The sequence below is a fragment of the Rhineura floridana genome, chromosome 6, assembly GCF_030035675.1.
Source record: "Rhineura floridana isolate rRhiFlo1 chromosome 6, rRhiFlo1.hap2, whole genome shotgun sequence".
Taxonomy (NCBI): Eukaryota; Metazoa; Chordata; class Lepidosauria; order Squamata; family Rhineuridae; genus Rhineura; species Rhineura floridana.
The window spans coordinates 65311256-65323322 of NC_084485.1; the positions used below are offsets into that span (position 1 = coordinate 65311256).

The 12067-nt window shown below is 40.4% G+C and overlaps 1 protein-coding gene across 1 annotated transcript; it reads left to right on the top strand.

The window, feature by feature from the left end:
- The first annotated feature begins 1080 nt into the window (after positions 1-1080).
- CTSE (cathepsin E) lies at positions 1081-11163 on the top strand. The gene is given in 10 exon segments (XM_061630367.1): positions 1081-1136; positions 1636-1666; positions 1668-1826; positions 3752-3869; positions 5724-5842; positions 6652-6851; positions 7095-7217; positions 8612-8753; positions 9505-9603; positions 10999-11163. Coding segments are annotated over 10 exon segments (1212 nt in total).
- Positions 11164-12067: the final 904 nt, after the last annotated feature.

Below are 12067 nucleotides of genomic sequence, written 5' to 3' on the forward strand. Positions count from 1 at the left end.
GAGTTACATAAGAGTGTTACAATATGGGATGTTTTTAGTTTCAGTCCTTTCCTAATAATTCTTAGTATGGAATTTGACATTTTTATAGCTGCTACATGCTGGGGTCCCATCTGCACTATTCATTTAAAGCACTATGATATCTAAACAGTCATGGTCTTCTCAAAAATATCCTGGGAACTGTAGTTTGTTAAGGGCATGGAGAGTTGTTAGGAGACCCCTATTCCCTTCACAGAACTACAAAATCCCAGGGTGGTTGAACAATCAATTCCTCTTCCCAGGGAACTCTGAGAATTGTGGCTTCTGTGGCACCATAAAAATGAAGGACTAGTTATTTATTATTTATTATTTATTTATTTTATTAAATTTATATACCGCCCCATAGCCAAAGCACTCTGGGCGGTTCACAATGGTCATACATCAAATACAATAAACCACATATTTAGACAATTTAAAAACAACTTTAAAATTTTTAAATTCTTAAAAAAGTTAAAAAAACAATTTTTTAACACATACTAAAATGCCTGGGAGGAGAGTTTTGACCTGGCGCTGAAAAGATAATAATGTTGGCGCCAGGCGTACCTCATCAGGTGTGATCAAATGTGATCAAAATGGGTGCAAAATGGGTATATTTGCCACACTCAGCTGTCTTTTGATTATTTTCATTTTTGCTAATTATTTATACCTATACAAAGCAACTTCGTATTTAATGGAGTCTGTTCCTTCAAGTACGCCTTGGAACAAAAACCAGCACCTTGGCCTTTGGGCTAATTGCTACTGAGGCAGCTTAAACAAACTTGAGGAATTGGTGCCTATATCTATAAACACCCCTAACCAGTTCCTACCATTCTTCCACCCCTTTCCTGCTTAACTGCACAAAAGTGGTCTGATCTTTGGTCACTGGAATAGCGCACAGGTACAGTGACTAATTTCTATTCCAAGGTGCTATATTGACATTAAGTGGTGTGGCTGTATATTTTTTCCAGTTTTATCAGAGGGGCTGGGCTGGGCTTATGAGTATAAGTGCAAAGCTTTTGTTCAGTTGTTACAAGTCAAGAAAAGCTTAAGACCTGCACTGTGAGGATGAAGCAGCTGATCCTTGTCATGTCTTGCGTTTGGTTGGCCAGCGGATTGCACAGGTAATAAAATTTTCTTGGTTTTGTCTTTTCTTGTTTCAGGCAAAGGAAGTTGCCCAGTCCCAAGGCTTAGCTGTGATGTTCAATCCTGCAAACCACTGAACACTTAAAACTAGTGCCCAAAATTGGTACCACACACCTATTTACAACACTGGCACAAGAATGCACTATAGACGAATGCATTGTGCAGGGTACAGAATGATCAAATCTCATGCAGCAAGGAATGTTACTAATGGGAACTACAGAGCAGATAACAGTAAATGTCATGTAATGTTAAATTGTGGAAAATGTATTTGCCACTTTGATAGCTTGGCTTTCCATCAATATCATGAAATGACTATCTCATGGTAACAACAACAAAACCAGAGAAGAGCTCCACCCACAATCATTTACATGGATAGAGTTCTCAAGATATGAGCAATCCATAAAAATCATAGAGTTGGTGGTACCTCTAGTAGTCCCTCATAATACTACTTTTCTGATACTCAGTTTTACCATGCAGCGTTACTTACACCGTTCCTCCTCCACCCCCTTAGAATTGCCTTGAAAAGGCACAAATCTTTGCGGAAAACGTTGAGGGAACGTGGGCAGCTATCTCAGTTCTGGAAGACCCACAAGGTGGATATGATCCAGTACACCCAGGACTGCTCAGCTCTCCAGGAAACCGATGAGCCACTTCTCACCTATTTTGATGTAAGTTTTGACCTGGAGCAGAGGTAGAACTGGGGGAGCAGAAACGTGGCAGCAACAGAGGAGGAAAATCTTGCATAGTTGATGGTGTGTGTGCATAAAGGAACTTGAATATGCTAAAGGCAAACTCTCTGTTTCCCCTTTCAATACAGCATAGACAAATCCAGGAATTAGATAATATATGGCACCTTGCCATATATTATGTATCTGCTCTGCAAGCTGTTGGTTTATTCCTTTTCCTTTCGACAGGTCACTTAAAACTGCAACTTTGGTCTTAGGAAGGACTCCATTCATGCTATGCATATATGTAACAAAGCCTATTCTCCCTCTTTCTGCCAAGATTAATTTTTTTAGAGTGGAAAAAAGCAGTGGTCAAAGCAGCCCCTATCTTCTGGCTATGGATGTGTCTGCCTGCTTGTCAAAGGAGAAGGAGAGAGTGAGCAATTATATTGTTACTTGCTCCCCACTTCCCCAGGCAATGACAAGTTCCAGGGACAGCACTTACCTGGCTTTGGTTTCCTTTGGAGGAGAGATCACCGGAGACTTAAGGCATTTATGTAAAACTTGAGTTGATTTACAAACATGTAAGTTCAGCATAGGTGGAGATCAGCATCAAAGCATTTCTACAAGCAGCACACCACATCACCTCAAGATGTCTACCATCTAATTCTCTGTCTCTCTTTGAGTCCCTCCAGACTGGTGTCCCCTCCCCTCCAGTGTATTCTGCAGCATGTCACTGATGCAATAACAGTGTATTAGTGGTAGATTCATACTGGACCATCCACACGTCATTCTGCTTTATTAGGTGTTCTGTAATGCTTCCCCAATGTTATTATATAATTGCCATCTAGAGGGGCACACTAATAATAATAATAATAATAATAATAATAATAATAATAATAATGGCTTATTTCTATCCTGCCTTTTGGCCAAAAGGCCCTCAAGGTGGCTTACCAAAAATAAATATAGAAAAATAAATACTACACTCTAGCACAGCCTTTCCCAACCAGTGTGCCTCCAGATGTTGTTGGAGCACAATTCCCATCTTTCCTGACCACTGGCAATGCTGGCTGAGGCTGATGGGAGTTGTGGTCCAACAACATCTGGAGGCACACTGATTGGGAAAGGCTGCGAGTCTACCACAACAAAAGCCAGACTTCCCCCCCCCAAAAGAAAAAACCACCATGGAAGATTTGTGGTGTCAAAACTTATGGGATCACAGCAGGAAGTTATGGGACATGCACTGATTGGAAATGAAGCAGTATGTCCACTCCAAAACATTTGCACACAAGCAGTATTGAAAGAGGGATCATGAATAATTGCTCCTAATACCATCATGTGCACAAATCATCATGAAGATCTCTCTCTCTCTCTCTCTCTCTTTCTGCTGCAAAATCACTCTGTTGTTCCCTCTCCTACATATCTTGAGCGCCCATCCTTCATGGGGCTGGTGAAGGCATCTTCTCCAAGTTCTGATGGGTTTCTTAATTCAAAACATTTCAGACAAATTTCAAAGTATTTTCTAGGCCTTGTATCCATTACGAAATCAACAATTTCCAACATTTATAACAATACAATTTAATGTTTAGGCCAACATTTATAACTTTATCATGGATGCTTTGCTGGGGAAAGAATTGCATTTTTCCATCAAGAAAATATTCTAATTAGAATGCTGAGGATGGTAAATCAGAATAGTTGTGTACTGCAGGGGAAAGACTAGCCCAGATATAGCAATAAAATGAAGATCTTTTTTAAACCTGTTAGAAAAACTCCTAGTTCCACCTGTTTGTGCAAAAGTGCATAATGCAAACATTGAACTGGGCAAGATTTCCATCCAGGTGGCAAGGGGTTCTGCTTTCGTGTGGCTCTGCTGAGTATTTCTCTGTCATGATGTCTGGAAAAGAAATGTTGTTTTCCTTTTCTACTAGGTAGAATATTTCGGACGGATCTCCATTGGGAATCCTCCTCAGAATTTCTCCGTGGTCTTTGACACTGGTTCCTCCAATCTCTGGGTATCATCTGTTTACTGTGTCAGCAAAGCTTGTGGTACGGATGGGGGCAGGAGGAGAAGAATGGGTTGCTGATGGACTTTTCTTGTGTTATAAATATACATTAATTAATAAACTGTAAAAAATACATTATATGCAGGGGTCATCTCCCTGAAAGGATCCATGACTGAGGCAATGATTCAGTTCCTTGGTTACAAAATATTATTTATTATTATGTATGAGTTAGAGCTTGATTACATATCATGTGAGGGACCCATTTGAAATTGTGCTCTGTGGCAGCTGCTGCCGTATAGTGCAGGAGTAAGGAAACTCAGGCCTTCCAGTCCTCCCTATCTGCCCTCAGGACCACACCCTCACCATCCCTGCTCCACACCATCTTCAAGCACTTTTGCCTGGCTGTAGTGTATTCTTGAACTGTGATAATCCCTCTTGCTTGTCTGGATGGAGAGGGGTGTGTGTATGCAGAAATCTTTGCTTTTTTTTCATGTAGCTGACTAGATGACTCTGACTAGATGTAGCTAACTAGTCACTCCATCTACTTTTTCACCTCCAGCCCCACTCAACACTGGCATGTGGCCCCTGCAAGATTACCCATGGGGGAAATGTGGCCCTTGTGCTGAAAATGTTTCCCCATTGCTGATGTTGCAAAATATTATTGTGTAGTTAAAAACATAAGATGAATCAGCTGGATCAAGCCAATGGCCCATCTATTCCAGCATCATGTTCCCACAGATGCTTGTGGGAAACCCATTGGTTGGGCAATTCCCCCATTCTTTCCAAAATCTTTATAAGTGGCTGTTTGTTATGGCTTAATTTTCATGGTGAACTACTTGGACACAGATGGCTCATCACACCATGGCTTCTATGTGAAACAAATAAAAGTTGGCTCCATGTGGTGTCTGTACTATGTAAACTGTAAAATTACCTTTTCTCCAGCCGATCGTGTTGCAAATGCCTCTCTTGTGATTCGAATTAGTTTGCTATGCAAAACCAGCGGGACAAAATTGAATACGGCCAATGTGTTATATAAAAAGGAAATGAGAGGACTGGCTGGGGAGAGAATTATTAGCTGTGGACATCTTTATGTTCCTCTTAGTTCTTACTTTTCAGGGTGTGATATTAATCTTGCCACATGGGGGCGCATTTATAATAATAAACTATGAAAGAATATATTTTGACAGATTCCCTGAGCCAAATAATTAGGAAAATGCAAATTAGGGTGATTATTCTAAGTAAAAAATTATTGTGTAAATACATGAGGCCCTGGAATAATTGTCTAATAGTGCAGTCTTCTGCATGTTTACTCAAAAGCAAGGCTTTACTGTTTTCAGTGGGACCAAGGACACTACCACAGGGCAGTTTACGGGGATTCAGAGCTGCTCATGCAAGCAAGTCTTTTTTGCAGCATCCACATGATGTCATCCTCATTAAAATGCCATCACATAGTGCCCCCTCCCCCACATTTAATCTGGTTTAATGTTTCTTATTTTTTACTGACTGGATTTCCTGCAGAAATGGTAAATCTGGAGGGAGGAAAACATGGGATGGCATTTGGATGAGGATGGAGTCATATGGATGCTGCCTAAAACTTGCATGCATGAACAGTACTGATAAATTATACAGACAGAACTTTTGTGTCGTCTGACTGATTTCACCCCAAAGATATTACTTTTCAGTGGAATCAGTGTCCATGAGAGAAGCCGGTATGTGAATATGGACTCATCATAGCGCTACATTCTTGCTTAAGAGAAGGATCCATTGAACGCAATGGGACTTCTGAGGATTGGGCTGGGCAGCACGGGTCCGTGCTCTGTATGTTCTCCATATGCCAGTTATGAGGTGTCATATTTTACTCCTGCAGTGTTCTGACGATTATTTTAAAAAACCACAGTTGAACATTCCAGATTTCACCCATCACTCTCCAGCACCTACAGCAACATTGGGACCGCTTTTTCCATTCAATATGGCACAGGCAGCTTGACGGGAATAATTGGAATGGATCAAGTGACTGTGAGTGGAAGACCCATATCTTTCTTTTTACACTTCTCAATGCCTTCTTTCCGTCCTCTTCTCATTATCTGACCAGGAGGGGGGCACACATGAGCACTTTTTTGGGGAGAGGGGTCCATCCATGTTTTCCTCTGTGTTTCAAGTTCAGAACCCTTTCTAGCCTTGAAGGACCCAAGTCTGGAAGGTGCTCAGCATCCCCAGTTCATATAAATCGGAGAGAGAGACCAGGATGCTCAAAGGAAGTGATCATCACATTAAAGAATTGGACCTTAAGACGATCCCCTATTTATATGTAGTCTCCACAACCAAAACAACAGATTAATAATAATAAAAGATATCCCTGACATCCTGCATGCATGCCTTTATCTTCATTTTCTGGGTGTGCCTGTATGTTTCATTCAAATAACAGAAGAACTCTGTTCACTAATATGTTAATCTTTTAGACTGGAATGACTCATGCACTTTCCTTTTAATGCTTGCTTCTAGCAAAGGAAAAAACAACAGGTTACCTTTCTGGTTATTCTGATTAAAAAGTAAATCCATACACCATTTCTGTATTGCACTTTGAACACCTGAAACTGCCTTACACTGATTCACACCATTGGTCCCTAGTCATAGATTGGCACCATCTGTCTAAGGCCTTGGTTGAATCAGTTGGCCTCCAGTCTATTCTCGTGTTTCCTCATTATGACATTTCATTGAACATGAAATTGCAAATGTTTTCCCTTCTCTGAACTTTTCCTCTTGGGTGACACCATTCTTGCACAGCCATAAGATTAGAACTAATTTGTGGGATTTCTGCCCTCCAGGTTGAAGGAATCACTGTAGCCAATCAGCAGTTTGCAGAGAGTGTCAGTGAGCCTGGCAACACCTTTCTGGATGCTGAATTCGATGGGATACTTGGTCTGGCTTACCCATCCTTGGCAGTGGATGGAGTCACCCCAGTCTTTGATAATATGATGGCCCAAAATTTGGTGGATTTGCCAATATTCTCTGTTTACATGAGCAGGTATGAGAACCTGACTAACAATGCCAATCACTGGCTTTTCCTTCAAGGCCAGTACTTATTTTAAGTAAAATCAAAGAAAGATGAGACCAAAAGGCAAGGACATGGTGGCTATTAAAATGAGCACAGCTTTAGAAGATGCAGGAAATTCATTTTGTTCCTCTAGTTCAGACATCTGGACAGAGTAAAGTAGAATTATACTGGTTGGAAAGACCTATATCATATGAAATCCCAATTCTTTTCCAGGAACCCAGACTCCTCTGTAGGAGGGGAACTGATTTTTGGTGGCTATGATCATTCCCATTTTAGTGGAAACCTCAACTGGATTCCAGTCACTAAACAGGGATACTGGCAGATCCAACTAGATAAGTAAGTGTCTCTTTTTGTGTGTGGTGATGGTAGAATTCTCTGAAATAACAGCACAGATAAAGTTGGGAAGGTTTGTGAGGAGAAAGCTTTATTGAAAGTCAGTAATATATTTTCCTGACATTGATGAAGGCCCAAAACTAGGGAATTGTACACCTAGGTCCCAGAGACTCCAACATTTCACAGATGAAAATAGGAACATGCTTTTAACACTCTTTTTTTCATATTGAGAATCACTTCATGAACCCCATCTTTTCACAATCACATGTTGTTGTAATAGGCTCTTTACCATGTGGCTGGATGCTGTATCTTTTTATTTCTCAATAGCCTATCCTCCACTGGTTTAAAAGCCAAGAAAGTGATTTTTTGGTGATGATTAGGGATGGAAAGATTTATCAGTTTTGGTTCTCTCAGTTCCTCATTTTTCCAATCTTAAATTCAGTTCTCCACATATCTGCAGCAATTTATGATTTTTTAAAATCCTAAATTCTCCAGCATTTTAGTGTGAATTTCTCCTAATAAACACATTTTTATAGGCAGTTTTGACTAATGTACACAATTTTGCAAGCAATTTCTCATCATACAGTGCATTTTGTATGTTATTTTCCTTCATATATTAATTTTTTTGCACACTTTTCTCTAGCATATGCATTTTTGTAAACATTGTATCATTGGCAGACTGCATTGCAAAATTCAGATGTGCAGATTTTTGAAGGATGGCTCTGTTTCAGTTGTCACGCTGTTTCAGAAACTGCTAATTTGATAGAATCTGCTTGAAATGTGAACTGAATCACATTTCTTGCCCATCCCTGGTGAGGATATAAAAGAAAAATATATATTCTACAATAGTTATCAATAGTTCAAAATATCCAGTGATGCAGTTAGGCAATTTTAGACTCCAGAGGTAATGGTCTCTTACAGCCTTTCCTTCCCTGCCTTTGGAATGTGTATTATTTCATAAACTTCCAAATGTAGTAAGTCAGTTCTGCTGCATTTGGGGGCTCTCCTGCTCATTATGCTGAGTGGGAGGCTGAACTTCTGTCCCAAAGTCCTGCCCCGAAGGTATCATTATCCTTCTGCAGGTGCAGTGTGTGAAACAGTCAGCTGTGTACTGGATGGTGCCTTTCTGTTAATGTACACACTGTTACAGATATGTCCACTAGAGATCTGATGTATCCACACATGAACTCCGAGGTCCTAGGGGAGGAAGCTGAATGGTGAAGAACGTCAATGCTAGTAACTCACACTAACATAATGAAAAGAAGAAAAGAGTATTCTGGCCAGGTCAGCATAGAATAAGATGGCAGAAGGGCAACAATGGCATTCTACTGAAGCAGCAATCATCCACCCTGCCAATCCCCTTTTGCCAGTGCTGATTTCATTTTCTTTCTTTTTAGTATCCAGGTGGATGGAACAATTGAATTTTGTGCTGAAGGATGCCAAGCTATAGTGGACACAGGGACTTCTCTCATCACAGGTCCTTCCGAGGACATAATTCAAATGCAGAAATTAATTGGCGCAGTACCTATGGATGGAGAGGTAGGTCCCTATTTGGAAAAGGAAACTCCCTGCATCTCAGATGGATTGATCTAGGATGAGCTTTATACTTTTCTCTTTGCACTGAGGTTTTACTTTTTGCTGGCTTTAGGCCTTCCTGATACTCCTTTTGTTTCCTCCCTCATAATGTTCACTACAAGTAGTAAGTGTACGTTAATAGCAAAGTTTCAATGCAGCTGAGTGTCCTTTTTTGTGCGTGTGCTGATTGTGGGGGAATTCTCCGAAATGACAGCACAGATGAAATTGGAAAGGTCTGTGGAGAGAAAGCATTATGCTTTCCTGACATTGATGAAGGCCAAAATTCAGGGAATTGTACACCTAGGTTCCAGAGTCGCCAACATTTCACAGATGAAAATAAGGACATGCTGGAAACACCCTTATTTTCATATTAAGGATCACTTTACAGGTCCCATCACTGCACTGTCACAAATTGTTGTAATAGAGATGAAAGAGAAAGGGGGATGTTTAACCCTTTCACTGATGGCCGTTTCTCTGTTCCAACTTGCCTCTTTCAGTTTGCTTTTCCTTTGTGGGTTTTGAAATGCATGTTTATGAGGCAACAGCTTTTAATGCATATAAATATCCCAAAGCAGCAAGAAAGGATGCAGCCACTGCCTCCTTCTTTCTGTCTGTAGACTTTCCTTTTCAAAATTGCATTGCTGGGTTTTGTTTGTTTGTTTTAATTGAAAAATATGTGATTAGCATCATTGCAAGCATACCCCTTGTTCTGCAGTATGCCATGGAATGCAACAACCTGAATGTGATGCCTACTGTTACTTTCACAATCAATGGGATCCCTTATGCTCTTGCCCCAGAGGCCTACACCCTTATGGTAAGTCCTGTCTCTCAGGTCCTCATTTGCGAGATTGAGGAAGTGTGAGCTATATTTGGTGATATCTTTCTTTAGCTCCACATTGTGTAAGGAGGCATGAAAGCAGTTCTGTTTTTTATGAATAATTGTTTCCACATTAAGAAGCTCAGTTGCTGTTTAGTGAGCTCCGTTTCAAAGAAGTCTATACAGGGACCATGTGGCACAGAGGTCAAAGCTGTGTAGAAGAACTCCTAGGGCTGCATAGTCTGGGTCTTGTAATGAGGACTGGTTATTTATTAACATTCTTCAATCATACTCTACAATCAAAATAGTTTAAGAAAGGGTAGATTTCTCACCACTGCATCAATGCTTATGCGTCAAGTGGGAATTTTAATCTGTATAAGTAAATAGTGAAGTTGTATAATAATTCACAAGGTGTGGGCATGTGCACACAAATAATTAACAGTGGGGGAAGCCCTTCCTTGCAGCTGAAAGGATGTGGGGGAAGGGATTGAGACACTAGCTCCCGTGGCATCCTTTAATCAATGATGGGGAAATTCCCTTGTTAGTGAACAGATACTGGGAGGGGGGTGATTGGCTTGAAGGGTGTCAGAGGACAAGGCTGTGTACATACCATATATTTAAAGCACATTACTTCCCCCATAGAATATTGGGAACTGTAGAGTGTGGGAATTGTAGCTCTGTGAGGGCTAAACTGCAGTTCCCAGGATTTTGCGGGGGGAAGTCACATGCTTTAAATGTATGATGTGTAAGTAAGCAGAGTACGCATTCTCTAAGTCCAGTTCTCTCACTTCTCTTTAGAATAAGCAAACCAAGTAGAACCCAGGCCGAAGGAGAGCAAGCACCAGGCAACTTATGTTCCCTTAGCCTATCTAATTCCCAGTGGTGAGCTGGGGAAAGCTGAGGGCTTCTGTTACATGCTGCTGCAGAGTATTCTGGCAGTCTGAGCATAGCCGATATGCAAGGTCCTCTGTCCCTGCCATTATGTGTAGGGGTTTAGCAGGGAGGCATGTGTCGGGAAATAGTTTCAGATGTTCTGTTCTATTTCTAGGGAGTTATGTAAATGTTTGTTGCAGAATAAAGACCTCATTTCTACTGACAATCAAGGCAATTTGTTTTGCATAAAACAAAGTATGTTTCATACCCATCTTTACATGGTGGTTTGGCACTACACAAGAAGACCCTGGAATTCCCCTTTTGACATGTAGTTTTAAAGAGCAGGACATGAAGAGTATGCTTGTGAGGGCAGAGGTTTGAAGATTAGGAAGAGTCTGTTATATACAGAAATGGAAACATGGAAAACAGCTGCAGTGTAAATGGAAGACTGAATAAGGGGAGAAAGAATGATTTGCTCTCATATGAATTAATATTATTTTCTATGGTTTTTCCCACTAGGAAAATAGTGATGGGATGACACTGTGCACCAGCGGATTCCAGGGCTTAGACATGCAACCCCCAGCTGGGCCACTCTGGATTTTGGGGGATGTTTTTATTGGCCAGTACTACTCTGTCTTTGACCGTGGAAATAACAGAGTGGGTTTGGCTCCTGTTGTTCCTTAAGGTACTTCGATAGCACAGGAATCAAAACACCAGGCTCAGTTCCTAACTTTCTCATTAGTTATCTGAGTACCTAGGTAAAGGCATGTCTCCTGTCCATGCCTCAGTGGCAATAACATCTACATGAGATCCTTGGCAAAAGTGCTTTTTACATACACAATAAAGAGAACTATGCTGGAAATGTTTTAGTAAAGTTACTTGCATGTTTGTTCTCTTCTTCTTTTAAACAACACTTTGATCAATACTGGGCTATGACAAATTCATAATTCAGATGATAGTGTCACAATCACAGACCGACCTATTCATGTGAGGTTTTTTTCCTTCCTTCTCATGCAACCAATAGAAAATGGAATCTGTGTCTTTAACTGTTTAAATTGCCACTCTTTTACTTCTTTGTTGTTTTGGTTTGTTACTGTAACAGTAAATGTGGTGGTAGAGAGTTAAATTTTAACTAGCAGTACTATGTTTATTACATTTCTTTAAATTGTACTTTTCCCCCAATATTTCAACAGGGCACCTTATAGTAAGATGTTCATAATATGCAAATGTATTTACATTCAATCAGTTAAGTAAAAGGCAAGTGATTGACTAAGAATTCTTTAATCAACGGAATCCCCTAATAAAGTGATTTCTGTCTTCCTGAAACAATACCCAAAGCCTGCAGTGCTGATGTTATTTATGTGTTTTTCTAGAAAGGAAGAATCATGAAGGGCTGGGTGAAGTCTCAATATTCAAAACCTAATGTAAATGGTTTTAATTTTGCTACATGATGAGGAACTACTGGTTGATGTTGCTAGCTTAGCCTTTTGAGAAGTACTTTGAACTTCAAGAAACATTTTATTTATTTACTTACATTTATATCCTGCCCTTCTTCCATCATGGGACCCAAGGTGGCATTCATGTGGGT